At 37.5% G+C, this 16,877-nt stretch overlaps 2 protein-coding genes across 4 annotated transcripts in view; one reads left to right on the forward strand and one right to left on the reverse strand.

The window, feature by feature from the left end:
* Window positions 1–233: 233 nt before the first annotated feature.
* On the reverse strand, window positions 234–9,221 carry LOC106870721 (protein FMC1 homolog). The gene is made up of 3 exons (XM_014916890.3): window positions 8,331–9,221; window positions 6,987–7,136; window positions 234–528 (listed from the first exon to the last, which is right to left on the reverse strand). Exons 1-3 carry the CDS (start codon window positions 8,400–8,402, stop codon window positions 427–429), a joined length of 324 nt encoding a protein of 107 aa, XP_014772376.1. The 5' UTR covers window positions 8,403–9,221; the 3' UTR covers window positions 234–426.
* Window positions 8,471–16,877, forward strand: part of LOC106870712 (immunoglobulin-binding protein 1b) — a 38,388-nt gene continuing 29,981 nt past the window's right edge. For all 3 annotated transcript variants that reach the window (XR_016244597.1, XM_014916880.3, XM_089364243.1), the window contains exons 1-2: window positions 8,471–8,599; window positions 12,883–12,995. Coding sequence is in view for 2 of the 3 variants with exons in the window: in XM_014916880.3 (XP_014772366.1) it covers window positions 8,480–8,599; window positions 12,883–12,995 (233 nt within the window). In the remaining variant the exon portion in view is untranslated. The remainder of the gene's footprint in view (window positions 8,600–12,882; window positions 12,996–16,877) is intronic.

Genomic DNA, 16,877 nt, shown 5'->3' on the forward strand with positions numbered 1-16,877 from the left:
AGAATACTGCACTGGGGTTCGCTATCTGTTTTGGCATGATTCTTACGGTTGGATATCCTTCCAAACACCAACCACCCCAGAGGGGACCTTATGAGCAGATATTTTAATTTGGAAACTAAAAGAAGCCTGTGGTATATATGTGTGTATGTTTGTGTTTCCTTGTCTTCACATTGTGTGATTATTGTAAATCAATCATTTCCAAATATTGTGAAAATTATTTGCTTAACAATTACTTTAAAAACAGAAATAGCATTTATTTGCAATGAGAGATCATGTACAATAAAATAAATAAACTAAAAACAAAAATATTATCTTTCATTATTGTCTGTTTTTACTGATTTTTGTTTTTCATTTTTGTGTTTTCTTGCTCTTTTTTTTAACTTTTTATTTTAAAAAATTTATTCCAAGTCCTTTTCTTATTCCAGTTCAAGTTTCAGGCACAGGATTCTTGGGTAACTTCAGACCAACTAGTTCAGCACTAGCTTCAACACTTCTTTCACCAGCTCCTTTGTACATGTCTGTCACCTCCTACAATGTAATAAGCAGAATGTAAACATCACTTAAATAGTCAAAAAAAAATTACAGCATTTAACAATATTGTTTTTACTTATGTTCACTACTTATAAAAGAATTACAATGAAACACTCATTCAATACTAAGATATCAACTACACACATAGAAAGACATCATATTGGTTTCAAATTTTGGCACAAGGCCAGCAAATTCAGGGAAGGGTTAAGTTGATTACATCAACTCCAGTGCTCAACTGGTACTTATTTTATTGACCTCGAAAGGATGAAAGGCAAAGTCAATCATAGCAGAATGTGAACTCAGAACATGAAGACAGATAAAATACCACTAAGCATTTTGCCTGGTGTACTAACTATTCTGCTAGCCCACCACCTTTATTTCAAATTTTGGCACAAAGCCAGCAAATTTGGGGGAGGGGGTAAGTCAGTTACATTGCCCCACATTACTGTTTATTATCCTTACTACTTGAATCTCTTTCAAGATTTTAAAACCAGCTACTTTAGCTTGTGGCAATATCAGCGACTGAATGTAAATGAACAACGATGCTTCTGCCACTGATGAAAGGATGATTTGATGCCAACATCCTGTTTCTTTTCTCAAAATCACAGATCACAAGAATATAATATTTAAGTGACGTTCTTTCAGTTTTGATTCTAAATATGATAAATACTTTTACTAAACATAAACATAATTTATTCATAATTAAAACATTTAACGAATTAGACTAATTGCAAAGCAAAAACACAGACTTTTAAAAGAATATATTGTTCTATTTGGGGAGATGATAGACGTTGAGGAAAAGTGAACATTTCAGCTGAAGTTATCTCCCCTGAACATTACATCACAAACACTACAACTTTTAAGCGTTGATTCCTAAAGCGGGAGCTGTCACCCTCTAAGTGGTGGAGTGCGTGGCAGGAATGTCAACTTTAGAAATCATTAATTTAGACACTGAGGGGCGCTAGATGGCAAGTCACGGTAAGAAGCGTTAAAAAAAAAAAAACCCAGGGATAATGAGGGAACAAGGGGCATAGATATAAAATGGTAGTTGATAGTAAAACCTGCAATAAGCACAATCGTTGTTTTCATTCAACGAAAAATGGGGAAAAAAATAATATATACATTTATAATAATATTTTCATAGGTAGGTAGAACCAAAGAAGAAACGTCAACAGAACAGTATCAAATATTTAAAATACAGCTTTATTCTATCACCAACAAACAAGCTATTACAAATTTGCTTGATTTGCCAAAAACTGCTTTCATTGCATCTAAGAGACTTTCAAGATAAGAACAGAAACAGTCTATCTTATTTTAACCCTTTAACATTCTGATTATTTTATTAAATGTGTTGTGTGTTGGCACTCCGTCGAGGGTTCCAGTTGATCCGATCAATGGAACAGCCTGCTCATGAAATTAACGTGCAAGTGGCTGAGCACTCCACAGACACGTGTATCCTTAACGTAGTTCTCGGGGATATTCAGCGTGACACAGTGTGACAAGGCTGACCCTTTGAATTACAGGCACAGGAAGTAAGAGTGAGAGAAAGTTGTGGTGAAAGAGTACAGCAGGGTTCAACACCATCCCCTGCCGGAGCCTCGTGGAGCTTTGGGTGTTTTCGCTCAATAAACACTCACAAGGCCCAGTCTGGGAATTGAAACCGCGATCCTATGACCGCGAGTCCGCTGCCTTAATCACTGGGCCATTGCGCCTCCACATTATTAAATGTAATGCTTATTAATCCACATAGTTTTGAATTAATCCTGCATTATTCCATAGCTTCAAGATTTTGATGTTAGGGTAGTTAATGACATTGTAGGGTAGGTGTGAAGGGCCAGATATGGTCAGTTTGAACATAAAGTAGGGAAAATATTTTGGCTGGAAATGGATGGTTTAAACACTAGAGGGTTAAAGCATTCGAACACTAATTTTGCAAACAACTGACATCAATGCAAGAAGATGATGGCTTCCATGCTGATCCAGAAAATAAAATACTCTTGACAAGAAATTTACCCGACCAGCTGTGAACGGAGTTCTGTGTACCATGTTGCATAAACCAGTAACTGACATTATAAAATTCCTTGCAGCAATAATACAATACACTGACAAACCATTGGAAAAAGAAAGGATGTTGAAAACACATTACTCTTTTACTTGTTTCAGTCATTTGACTGCGGCCATGCTGGAGCACTGCCTTTAGTCGAGCAAATCAACCCCAGGACTTATACTTTGTCAGTCTAGTACTTATTCTATCGGTCTCTTTTGCCAAATCGCTAAGTTACGGGGGACGTAAACACACCACCATCGGTTGTCAAGCAATGTTGGGGGGACAAACACAGACACACAAACATATACACACACATACATGTATATATACATATATACAATGTGCTTCTTTCAGTTTCCGTCTACCAAATCCACTCACAAGGCTTTGGTCCGCCCGAAGCTATAATAGAAGACAATTCCCCAAGGTGCCACGCAGTGTGAATGAACCCGGAACCATGTGGTTGGTAAGCAAGCTACTTACCACACAGCCACTCCTGCGCCTACAATGTTTTTGAAGACTGTCTCATTTTTGTAACAACTGGATGAATTAACTCTACCAAAGAATGCAAACTTATTATTTAGCTTGGGTTCAGTATACAAAAGATATATTATCAAGAGATATTATCTGTTAGTCGTTTAGTAACAGATGCTAAAGGAGAGTTGGTATTTATGGAAGAGTTCTTTAAAGAAAGAGTGAGTCCTCAAACAAAAAGATGACAGTGGGAACTGCTGAAGCTCCATCAATGGGGATGGCCACCATGGATTCAGTTCATACACACCAAAGTCAGTGCTTAGTATATTGGCAATGCATAGAGTAAGCCATCAACCTTAGGGATCGCTTACATTATTCATTACAATTAACAAAATTAGGAATAATTTTCTCAACAACTGATTATTCAGAAAGCAGTGTAAACAAAACAATGAAGATTTTAATCATTCCCAGTTTCACACTGAAATTTGCTGGTTGTTGAATGGTACCTGTCTTAGTTGGTATTAGAGTCATTTTGAAATGGCTTTGGATTTCTTTGAAAATAAAGATGCTTTCATGCAAGAAGTTTATAAGTAACGTAGTTAATACATAGGCGCAGGAGTGGCTGTGTGGTAAGTAGCTTTGTTACCAACCACATGGTTCCGGGCTCAGTCCCACTGCGTGGCACCTTAGGCAAATGTCTTCTACTATAGCCTCGGGCCGACCAAAGCATTGTGAGCGGATTTGGTAGACAGAAACTGAAAGAAGCCCGTTGCATATATGTGTATATATATATATATATATATATATATATATATATGTATGTGTGTGTATATGTTTGTGTGTCTGTGTTTGTCCTCCCAACATCGCTTGACAACCAATGCTGGTGTGTTTATGTCCCCGTAACTTAGTGCTTCGGCAAAAGAGACCGATAGAATAAGTACTAGGCTGACAAAGAATAAGTCCTGGGGTCGATTTGATTCGACTGAAGGCAGTGCTCCAGCATGGCTGCAGTCAAATGATTGAAACAAGTAAAAGAGTAATACAGGGCATTCATAAATTAATTTTAAAACTTCCACAATTTATTGTATTGTATCATCTAGATGTACTGCATGCAAGCAATGGAGCCCACGTAGAAGTGTTCAGATGTTTCTAATAAGACTTTATATGTTTGTCAACAAACTGAGTTAGCCTTATTTTTCCTGAATTTTTCAATTGTTCAGAAAATTATGGACACCCTGTATACTTTTATATGTGCATTTGCTTCAAAATCTATTCTGCACAAACACAGCCTGTGGAAGAGTTTCTGGGTCTGTCTGCATTCAAGGAAAAGACAAAACTACATGACGACATTCAGGTGTACTTTTATCATAAGGAGTTCCTCATACTACTGTCTACTTTCATTATTTATCAAGTAATGAAACCGTTTGGTTATATTTCAATCAAAATGGACAATTTAAGAGGATTCTTGACATAATGTCATTGGCATAGCACTGTATTTATGATCATGGCATCTCAAACAAACTTAGCAATAAATATCTTCAGTAGGTGAGGTTTACTGCTTTAATAGACAAATGTTTTTCTAACTTGCAGTACTGAATTTAAATCCTACTACAAGTATAGCTTGAGGAAGGATAGAAATTCTGACAGATTAAGTTCTTATAGATACACTACATGAAGATGAACTCTTTAGGAGTGATCCAATGCAATGCATTGCCCCAACAAATAGTAATGGGAATCTCTCAAAAGAAATTTGCAGGATGTTTATGTCAGTTCACAGGAGTAATTTGCAGGCTTTTTCTTCTTTATGTTAGCATAAAATAAAATAAAAGTGATATTGGTTTCAAATTTCAGCATAAGGCCAGCATTTTCAGGGAAGGGGTTAAATCAATTAAACGACCTCAATGCACAAATGGTACTTGTTTTATTGACCCCAAGAGGATGAAAGGCAAAGTCAACCTCAGCGGAATTTGAACTCAGAATGTAAGTGATGCTAAGTATTTTACCCCACACGGTAACAATTCTTCCAGCTTGCCTCCTTAGCATAAAATAAAAGTGATATTGAAAAAAAAAAAAAAAAAGTAGGACCCCATCTACTTTACTAAGGTACACCTAAGGTATGAACAAATTGTTTTAGTACAAATAAAGCATATTACCAGCACATTTGATGTTGCTTCATTACCTAATTAATGAACTTATTCCCCTGTGTAATGGTTCTAAATTAGTTTTTGAATGTTGGGCCTTACAGAGGCAATGACAAGTGACCAAAACCTTTGGCAATATGCCATGCTTGAGAAGACTCATTAAACCAAGTTAAATCAGTCGTGGCTGAAGCCAGTGTCATGTAACTGGTAGCACATAAAAAGCACCCCTTCAACTCTGGGCCTCAGAGGCAGTGACAATGACTGAGACCTTTGGTGATATACTGCGCTTGAGAAGACCTGTCAAGCCAAATGAGATTGTAGTTGTGGCTGATGCTGGTGTTTCATAACTGGCATGTAAATAGCACCCACTACACTCTTGGAGTGATTGGTGTTAGGAAGGGCATCTAGCTCAAGAATCCATATCAAACCAGATTGGAACCTGGTGCAGCTCCCCAGCTTACCAGTTTTCAGTCAAACCATCCAACCCATACCAGCATGGAAAGCAGATGTTAGATGATGATGATGATGATGATGATTACAGTTCCAGGCAATATTTTAGTTTGACAGAAATGCTGTTAATGAGAATGCTAGTTCCTGCCACCAAGCTAAACGATGCACCCTGTCAAATACCTTCTTTCTTAGGGCACAAAAGGTTTTGTAAAATGGGAGAGATACAGTTGAATAACTTATCTATTTGGTGATGAATGACCTTCCCTTTTCAGTGTCAGTAATTATCATCAACAAGTAATGACCTTTTCTGACTACAATTACATGAATGAAAGGAATCTACTGAGAGTCATCATTTCTACATTTCAACCGAAGTTGCAATATGTAACATTTAAACTGGCCATATCTGGATAGAATATTCTACCTGTTCTATGTTCAACTGACTAGATCTGACATGATACACCTACCCTACAATGCCATTCTAAAAGTAAACAATCTCATTATTGAAATCTTGAAGTTATGAGATAGCGTATGATTAATTTCAAAGGAATGAATAAATAAGCATTACATTTGACAGAATAATCAGAATGCTGAAGAATTAAGTTTGTTTTAGGGTAGAGTCATTAGAGCATAGGACAAGATGCATAGTAGTATCTGTTCTGGCTCTCTTCACTCTGAGTTCAAATCCCACTGAAGCCAACCTTGACTTTCATCCTTTCAGGCCTGATAAAACAAAGCACCATTCCATGGTATTGGATTAGTTGAATTGTCAAAGCATCAAACAAAAATCTTTGCAGTGTTTGTTACATTTCTTTGCATTCAAAGTTCTTAGGTGGTAGGCATAATCCACTTCCCAGTTTAACACCACCAGGTACTCAGGTGCCTTTAATAGAGATTACCATTACAAGCACCCAAGTCTTTGTCTTGAGGATTATTTGATTATTTCTTCCTTTCCAGTCACCAAATCTCAAGATCTGGAGAAATAAATTTTCCTTGGCACTACCCTTCCCTCCCTGACTGAAACACATGATCATTTGATCGACCAGACTATCAAATGTCATACATCACTGGTCACAATGCGTTTTGCATCGTTTTAGCTTTTGATAAGTAGTGTCATCTGCTGCCAATATTTTGTGAGAATATGTCTAAGCCATGCTGAAGTATTACTTTGCTTGGAAACAGATGAGGCTTGGTGACAGGAAAGGCATTCAGCTGTAGAAAATCTGTCCAGGCCACAGGTAAAATAAAACTGTCCAGCATGGAAAAGTGGATGTTATGATGATGATGATGATGATGATGATGATGCACATCTCATTCTAATGTAAATAATATTTATTTTGGTAACTTACCTGAAGTAGCCGAGAACTTTCCAGAAAAGTAAGGTATGTCATTGCTTGATACTGAAGATCTGTTTTACTACGACAATATTTTTCACTGGTTACACTTGATTTATGGAACTGATCTTTCATGTAGAGATAGGATGGAGACTGATATAGGCCCTCAAATTAAAAGAAAAAGGAAATTGATATTTAAAGAAAATGCATTTAAACAAATATTGTCACTCTATTTTTATAAACTGGTAACTGTCTAAGAATAACTACACACAGTATCTACACGCCGGCCGTGTAGAATCGATCGCGCGGCGGGTTAAGCGGGTCCGACCGTCGGAATTAATGAGAGGCTAAAGCATTCCTTCCAGTCGGCGAACCCATCCGATCAACGACTACCCTACATAGTAGTCTGGACCCCCTTGGGGTATGAGGGTCACCTAGAGAATGACCTAGAGAATGACAAACAAATGTAAAGAAAACTTAAAAGCTTTTAACAGAGGCACAAGGTCACAGAGTTGGGCGGTTGTGGCATTGTTTATTACATCTACCCCCATACTTGACTGGTACTCTATTTTATTGATTTGGAAGGACGAAGGGCAAGATTGACATAGGTGGGATTTGAACGCAGACCGCAAAGAGACGGAACATATTAAAAAACTTTGTCTGATGCTTTAAGCTTTCTTTACATTTGTTTGTCCTTCTGTTGTCGATTCCATTGTACACACGTCATCTTTGACTGAGCAAATCTATCATAAACAATATTTATCATGGCCATTTCAGCTTCCTCTAGGCACTGCATATCTAGGACTACGTTATCTAATGTGCCTTTCGCGCTTCGAGAAAGAAGGTTTAATTTGGGTAAGATTTCTAATAGGTTGAGTAACCATCCAAATCTACGAATCTTTCTGTTACATCTAAAGTGGCAATCGTCACCGCGTCTACAAAAGTAACGTTATCAGTAAGTAGACGAACCATCTGAGTATAAAAGGTTCATTTCGAGGTGGTTATATAATTCTTTAAGCAGAGTACACAGACTTCAGCTTTTAAGTAAACAGTGACCCTTACCTCCCTTTAATGTTCTGTGACCTACCAAGGTTGTTCGTGGAGAAATTAAGTTTTAACAACGATGCCTGAGAACGGGATAAAAACATTATTACACAGGAATTACGACATGTAATTTAACGTACACACACACGCGTGAGTGTCTCTGATGAATCTATTGACAATTAAGTGACGACTGTGAATGAACATGCTAAAAGCAAAACTGAACAAAAGTTTACAGATTTAGAAGGAAGACTACAAGAAGGATAAAACATTTCCAAGAGATGTAAAAATTAGTTATATAAGAATAAATCAACTTACTTTGCCATAGATATGCCTCAGTTCCCGTATAATGCCCCTTAACAGGGGGAGACTGTTGGCGTTGACCGCCATCCAGCAGAAGCTATCTTGGAGATCCTGGAGAGTTCTTCATCGTCGAAGGGAGATAACTCGTGCTCCTTAGTGACAAAATGGCACAGAATGTGACGGGAAATGGACGTGACACGCTCGCTTCGATATTTAAGCAATTATTAAAAGCTTATGAATATCTAGAGTCGTCTGACCTAGCCACATCAGACCCTGGATACCAGGTAAATACATCAGATGTAGAAATGCAGTTTTTTTTTTTAGATAGAGTTGATCTTTTTATGCTTTGTCAAACCCTGTTTGTTTATCGTTTGTGTAGTCTTCATTACACATGTTAACACTATTCAATCTGTGTTTATTCTGTAGCCTAATATTTCCTTTCTGGAACATATTTATTTGTCCGATGGTAGTGACATTACAAAATGTCATCAAAAATACCCACACATCGTCAATTAAAACGCAATCTTATGACTAATACATACACATACATATATACACATTTTCGTGTATGTATGCATAGGTCCCACTTCTCAACCAATGAATATCTCTCGATACATCTCGAACGTTTGTCTACAGGTTGTTTGGAAGTCTAGCCCAATAGTTGCCTCTCAAGTCTTTTGTACACCACCTCATTATACTATTCCAACCAACGCGATGTGCATCATCTATTCATATTACATGTCCATATATCTGGCTTTCTTCGATATCCAGTCACCTTCTCATTTCCTTTGGTCAGCTCTTCCTCTCACTTAATATTAGTACCTCCACCCAAACCACACCATGTTATGCGCAATTCTTCGACCCATGCTTTCACACTTCATGTTTCACTGCCAAACAACAACATACGTTTTATACACGCTTCTTTCGTATGAGAAACGCGTCAACAGATAACTTTCTAATAGTAACGGAGGAACTTCTACGTGGTCGCTCTGCCTGCAAGAAATAATAGCCAAATCTTCTTCAGACCACACACTTACAAAAAGGAAGGGGATAATGTGGACTTAGACATACTATGTCTAGAAAAAAAAAAATGACGAGATCGTCACGGATAGAACGCCTTCGTTCATAGATTTGCTCAGTCAGTCCTAACTTAGGGTTAAACAACAATGAATCAAACCTATATGAAACAGGTCGTTTGCCCTGCTAGAAATAGCAACCAAATCTCCCTCAAATCACACTTAGAAAAGGGACACATTGGATAGTATAGTACTGGGTGCACACTGCCTAGGAAAAAGTTGGGATTGTCACTGTAGGAATGGCTTTGACCATAGGTCATTTATCTAGGATTAAACAAGAACAAATCAGATCAACCTATATTCTTCCCCCAAATCCTCTCAGCAAAAATAATTTTGATTTCAAATTTTGGCACAAGGCCAGCAATTTCGGGGAGGGGATAAGTTGATTATATCAACCACAGTGTTCAACTGGTTCCACTGAGCATTTTGCCTGCTCACCAACTTCTCAGCACAAATAATGCTGTGTAATGTCCTTGGGTAGCAACTGTTATTTCCTATTTGTTTACCCCTAGAAAGTATGCAAAATGGCTAATATGTCTTTCAAACCTTGCTTTTTTTTTACAGTTATTCAAACCCCAAAGAATCCCTCTCAACACTTGGCTATGATGCTCCCCCACTACTCCTGCTCATGACCAGAGATGCATATATTGTCAGCCACTTAGGGACATACGTAAGTGGTTAAGGTCAAGCAAATCTTTGCTATTGAGCAGAATATTTGCCATAATGATATTTCTGCTTTAGCAACTCAGCTCTGAATCTATCTGAAATGTAATGGAAAATAAATCAGTTTCAAAACATTGATGTCCAGGTCACAGAAGCAAAGTTTGAAGGGAATAGTAGTGATTTCCTTTGATTTCTAGATAGAAGCAAATAGGAAATAACACTTACTGACCAAAAACAAGACAAAAGAAAAATACTAAAATTTTGTCACGCAGTGTAATATTACAGGCTCTCTTCAGTCTGGACAAATTTCTTCAAGGTTTACCAGATAAGCTACCTATACCTGAACACATCTCAGTCAACGACAACTCCCTACTTGAATGAGCCATGATACTACAAATCTTGACTTAAAATTGACTGCTACTAAGTTAGACATGGCCTGGGCCAATCTTTGGTTGAAACATATCTAAGTTATGTAAGTTATACTTACAGTCCACAATTTTCCCAGCAATGTCACCCCAGCGCTATTATCCCAAACGTGAACAGCAAGGATGACCCACTGCCCTTAAGACCCCCAGCATACTTTATAGATTTCTCTTGGGTGAGGTTGAACACAACTATGTAAAATTCCATTATTTGTATGAAGAAGCCACATTTTGAACAACATGGAATTTATCTCAGGAAAACAAGTTCCGATACAGAATTAAGTTCCAGAATTTCAGTTTGCTGTCAAACTGTCCCAAATTGTAACATCTCAACTAAGTTTTGATTTGAGGATACATACAACTATGAAGCCATGTAGGTTGAATAGTTAAATTTATCTATGAGTTTACGTTTTTCTGTAAGCTTAATGTAACTTATCACTAAATTATGGTCTCTCTCTCTCTCTCTGAATATTATTGAAGCTGAAAAGACTTTCAACTTCAATGAAATGCTATTTTACTCTGACCTTTGGCATTCAAGTTTTATTTTCTCCACCTTGTTTTGTACCTATGTGCTTGTGTGTATGCATGCATGTATGTATATATATATATATAGAGAGAGAGAGAGGGGGATTTATACACACACAAACAAACTTGAAAGAGACTAGTGTTGGTCTGTATTGGCAAAACTTGTGTCATTTAATAAAATTGACAAAAACATTACAGTGAATATGCTGTCTTTTTAATTTCATTTCTTTCTACTTTTCCCCGATGAAGGACTCTGTGCAGAACATTAGGTTTTCCACTTCCCATCGCAATTCACTGTACTCTTTCTTTCAATTATATACATATCATCATCATTTAACATCCACTTTCCTTGCTGGCATGGAATGGACGGTTTGACAAGAGCTGCCCAGGCTCCATGTCTGTTTTGGCATAATTTCTACAACTGGATGTCGTTCCTAATGTCAACCACTTTACAGAGTGTACTGGGTGCCTTTGCATAGCACCAGCATGGGTTCGTTTATGATGCTGCATAAAAGCACCACATATATATATAGTATTTATCCAAGTAATGATATAAATAATAGGTGTAGGCATGGTAGTGTGGTTAAGAAGCTTGCTTCCCAACAATGGGGTCTTGGGTTCAGTCTCACTGCATGGCACCTTGGGTGCCTTCTACTATAGCTCTTGACCAGCCAAAGCCTTCTGAGTGGATTTAGTTGGTGGAAATTGAAAGAAGCCCATCCAATGATTATATATGTATTGTTGTGTTTGTGTGTGTGTACCCTTGTATAGGCACTGTCATGCAAACGATGTTGTTTATTTCCTGTCTTCCATGAAAACATGTCTGGCCACGGGGGAATATTACCTTGCTTAGAAACAGGTAAGAGTTGGTGATAGGAAGGACATCCAGCCATAGAAAATCTGCCTCAACAAATTCCCTCTGACTCATGCAAGCATGGAAAAGTGGACATTGAATGATGATACAAATACAATATCTGTTGGTTTTTGATTACCTTTAAGAGCAGAAGCAGTTATTTCAGATTTTAAATTCTAAACTGTTGAATATTTCACAATCATACAGAACAGCATTTCTTTTATTATCTTCTGTATTGAAAGATTGCTCCTATCTCCTTTCTCATTCTGCAAAAGACGTGGTCTAGTGGCTAGGGATGTTGGGTTCACAGTTAGTAGGAGTGGCTGTGTGGTAAGTAACTTGCTTACCAACCACATGGTTCCAGGTTCAGTCCTTGCGCAAGTGTCTTCTATTATAGCCTCGGGCCGACCAAAGCCTTGTGAGTGGATTTGGTAGACGGAAACTGAAAGAAGCCCGTCGTATATATGTATATGTATGTGTGTGTTTGTTTGTCTGTGTTTGTTCCCCTCCCCGCAACATCGCTTGACAACCGATGTTGGTGTGTTTACGTCCCCGTAATTTAGCGGTTCGGCAAAAGTGACTGATAGAATAAGTACTAGGCTTACAAAGAATAAGTCCTGGGGTCGATTTGCTCGACTAAAGGTGGTGCTCCAGCATGGCTGCAGTCAAATGACTGAAACAAGTTAAAAAAAAAAAAGAGTAGGCTGTAAGTTCAACCCTTAAGCTAGGCAGTACACTGTATCCTTGAGCAAGATACTTCTCTTCATGTTAATCCAGTCTGATCAGCTAAAAATGCGCAACAGCAGCAGCAGCTGGGAGTTAACTCTGTGAGAGTAGCAGATTCCTCTTGAATGGGATTAGTACTTTCATCATTCACTTAAACAGCTTGAAGACCCTGATAATCTCCAGCCTCATGAGTTATAGGCTTGAGGTAAACTTTCTTCTATCTCCTTCTAACACCTAGAATTAAGAAATCTTGTTCAGCAGACTCTTTAATTAAATGCTATTTGTTTGTCTGTTTTCTTCAGCAAAAGGTGGCCCAATGTATTCCAGAAGCTGAAAAAGCCGTCCACAAGGTGAACCTCCTGCATTTATTCAGTGATAATGAAGATATTGATGAAGTTACAACAAGCAGTCTAAAGTAAGTCTCTACCTCTCTCTCTCTCTCTCCTCCACTTAATTGATGTTACATCATCTTTTATGTTTTGTTTCCTGTTGCTATCATTGGTGCATAAAGTTGTCACTTAACCACAAATCAGCCCTACATGAACCAACCTGTATTTAAAGGTATCCTGGTTGTGACCCTATCTTTCTAGGACTACATTATGTACCATTTCTTTTTGTTGAAGGTGGTAGGCTGTGTGATGATTTGTGGGAGATTTTGCTGCTATTTTCAGCACCTTGTGCAACTACAGAGAGGCTCCCTTGATGACATGTTCCTCCTCCTATAGACAAGGCTGATAAAGCAGAACAACATCTGGAGTCTCTGCACATATCGGCCTCTGTCTTCAATTATTTAGACTATTAGTCTGATACAGGTGATTCTGCTAATAGAATTAATTAAAGAACACTGGTTAATGAAAGAATGAAACAATTAATTTTACAGTGCAACCACTACTTAGAATGTCAAATTGTACCACTTTGCAGTATCTATTTCAGGATAGGTAGACATGTCCATTAAGAGTACAGTGTCTTGGTGATAGACATAGCACTATGCCAGATAGAAATGCTTGACAAATTTAGAGTTTTGCTACCTTACCCAACTGGTCATCCAGGCTTTTGTGTGTGTGTGTGTGTGTGTGTGTATGTATATTTGTGTATGTATATATATATATAATATATATATATATGTGTGTGTGTGTGTGTAGGTATGTATATAAGTATATATATGTGTGTGTGTGTGTGTAGGTATGTATATAAGTATATATGTGTGTATACATATACACCGTGAAGGCATGTGGCTTAGTGGTTAGGGCATTCCACTCATGATCGTAAGGTTGTGAGTTCAATTCCCGGCGACGCATTTTGTCTTTGGGCAAGACACTACATTTCACATTGCTCCAGTCCACTTAGCTGGCAAAAATTAGTAGTGCCTGTATTTCAAAGGGCTAGCCTTGTCACACTCTGTGTCACACTGAATCTGCCTGAGAACTATGTTAAGGCTACACATATCTGTGGAGTGCTCATCCACTTGCACAGTTTCACATGCAAGCTGTTCTGTTGATTATATCAGCTGGGACTCTCGTCGTCATAACCAATGGAGTGCTCCTTCTTCTTCATATATCTATACTATATATATATATATAACCCATGCTAGCATGGAAAGCGGACGTTAAACGATGATGATGATGATTATATATATATATATCTATATATATAAAAATGAGAATGTGTGTCTGTCTGTCTGTCTGTCTGTCTGTGAATCCCTAAAACTCGAGAACTACACAACCAATTCCATTCAAATTTTACACATGCCTTACTTAGGGTTCCAGTTGTGTTTTAGTCAAAAAGAATTATTAACTTCTTGCAGAGTTCGAGCACACGGCAACATAATATCTCCTCCACTATTTAAGTATTACGTGTCAAAAGTGAAACAAAAACACTCATGTCAAATACTTTCACTTTAAAAATGAAACTATTCCACTAACTGAAACAATCACATTTCGATACTGTAGTGACAGATACTTTCACAGAGAGAGAAAGAGAGAAAGAGAGAGACAGAAAGAGAGAGAGAGAGAGAGAGATGTATATGTATACATATACATGTATATGTACACCATTTCGATACTGTAATGACAGATACTTTCAGAGAGAGAGAGAGAGATGTATATGTATACATATAGATGTACACGTATATGTATATATATATAGATCTATACATACATGTATATGTATACATATGTGTAGATGTATATATATATATAGATGTACATGTAATATGTACACATATATACATATATATACATGCATACAGATATCTATACATATATACACCCATCACACACACATACACATGCACACAAACACACACATTAGTCATTTGTTTTCTTATCCAAAACTACGTCAAAAGTACTGAATGGATCTTTATGAAATTTGGAAATTATATTCTTTGCATAACGGCCATAACTCCTATGAAAATTCATATATTTTTGATGTTGATGAAATTTTAACCCGAACATAACAGATGAGCATTATTTAGAAAATGATGTCACACGTTATCGAGGCTACCATTCTTTCTGGATTTGCAAAAGGGGATGACGTCTTTATTCCAAGAATTCCTCTTACTCCATCAGGAGCAGACATTCCTTTTACATTCAGAAAACTACAATTCCCCCTTCATGTGACTTTTGCCATGTCCATAAACAAATATCAGGGTCAAACACTGTCTGTAGCTGGTCTTCTCTTGGAAGAGCCCTGCTTCTCACATGGACAACTGTATGTTGGCTGCTCAAGAGTGGGCAGCAACAAAAAACCTATTTGTATATGCTCCACAAGGGAAAACAAGGAACATAGTTTACAATGAGGTGTTATAATCACAACAGCAAGAAAGTATGTACATGATCACCTTCTTTTACGAAACTTCATTGACTTTCATATATTTATATTGATATACATATATATACGTGTGTTTGGGTGCGTGTGTGTATATACATCTCTATATATAAAGATGATGCATAGTCTAGACGGCGTTTTTAGATTTCATTATTCTCTTTAACCCGGGCAACGCCGGGTATTTCTGCTAGTATATATATATATATATATATATATATATATATATATATATATATATATATATATACATAATATGTGTATGTGTGTGTGTATGTATGTAAGTATGTATAAAACAAAATTGGAATGAGAAATAACTCAAGAGCTGCAAGTAGCTAACAGCTAACATGAAGAAAGATATACATAATACCATACCAAATAAGTTCTCAATTTCATGAGATTGTCTTCACTTAAGGGAAAAGTAAAAGGTAAAATAAAAATACACAAACACTTAAAAACGCAATTATAACAGACTGTAAACATGAGCAGGAAATAATTGCAAGGACCAAGAATTTTCAAGAATTAACTCGCCATTAAGAAAAGCAATCTCTTGTACTTTTTTCCTGCAGACTAGAGGACAACTGTAAACACGTGCTTCTACTGTAATAACCTTTATCACTACAACATGACTCCAACATATAGTATATGTATGTATAGGTGCAGGCGTGGCTGTGTGGTAAAAAGTTTGTTCTCCAACCACATGGTTGTGAGTTCAGTTTCACTGTATAATACCTTGGGCATGTGTCTTCTACTATTAATAAGAAATCCAGATCAACCATAGCCTTGTGAGTGGATTTTGTGTGTATATGTATTAGTGTATGCGTGTGTGTGTGTGTGTTACTCTCTCCTTGTCTTGACATTGTGTGGTAGTTGTAAACGAGTGTCACCTTCATGTAAGCGGTGTCCATCGTTTTCAGTCTTCTGTGGAAAAACGTGTTTGGTCATGAGGAAATATTACGTCATTTGAAAACAGGTGAAGAGCATCTAGCCGTAGAAAACCTGTCTCAGCAAATTCCGTCCTATCCGTGTGTGCAAGAAGTGAACGTTAAATCAACGATAACGGTGATGATATAATCAGATAAGGAGGGGGCTGCGCTTAAGTCCATTACGAGCCCTCCCCGAAAGGTGAGATTGATGTAGGTGATATCCAGCCTGCTCATTAGTAGTAAATAAATGTCTGAAGGAATAATCTGGGCAGAAAGGCAACTGCATGAACAGACACACACGTACTTACGTTAAACTCGGCGTTGTATAATACAATTCTACTATTCTGCAAACAAAGGGAGTTCTCTCCCTTGCTTATTATGATTCGTTTGTCATGGACAAGTTCTCTGCCTTGATTTAAGTGGGCATTGCAACATTTCTACATCGGTTGAATAAAACCGTTCCTTTGCACTGACAGCGCACCCTGAAGAGCAAATGCAGCCCCTCGTGGACAAACTTTCAAACAGTCAATAGATACTTCAGGGGTAGT

The sequence above is a fragment of the Octopus bimaculoides genome, chromosome 16 (assembly GCF_046866305.1).
Source record: "Octopus bimaculoides isolate indiv1 chromosome 16, ASM4686630v1, whole genome shotgun sequence".
Taxonomy (NCBI): Eukaryota; Metazoa; Mollusca; class Cephalopoda; order Octopoda; family Octopodidae; genus Octopus; species Octopus bimaculoides.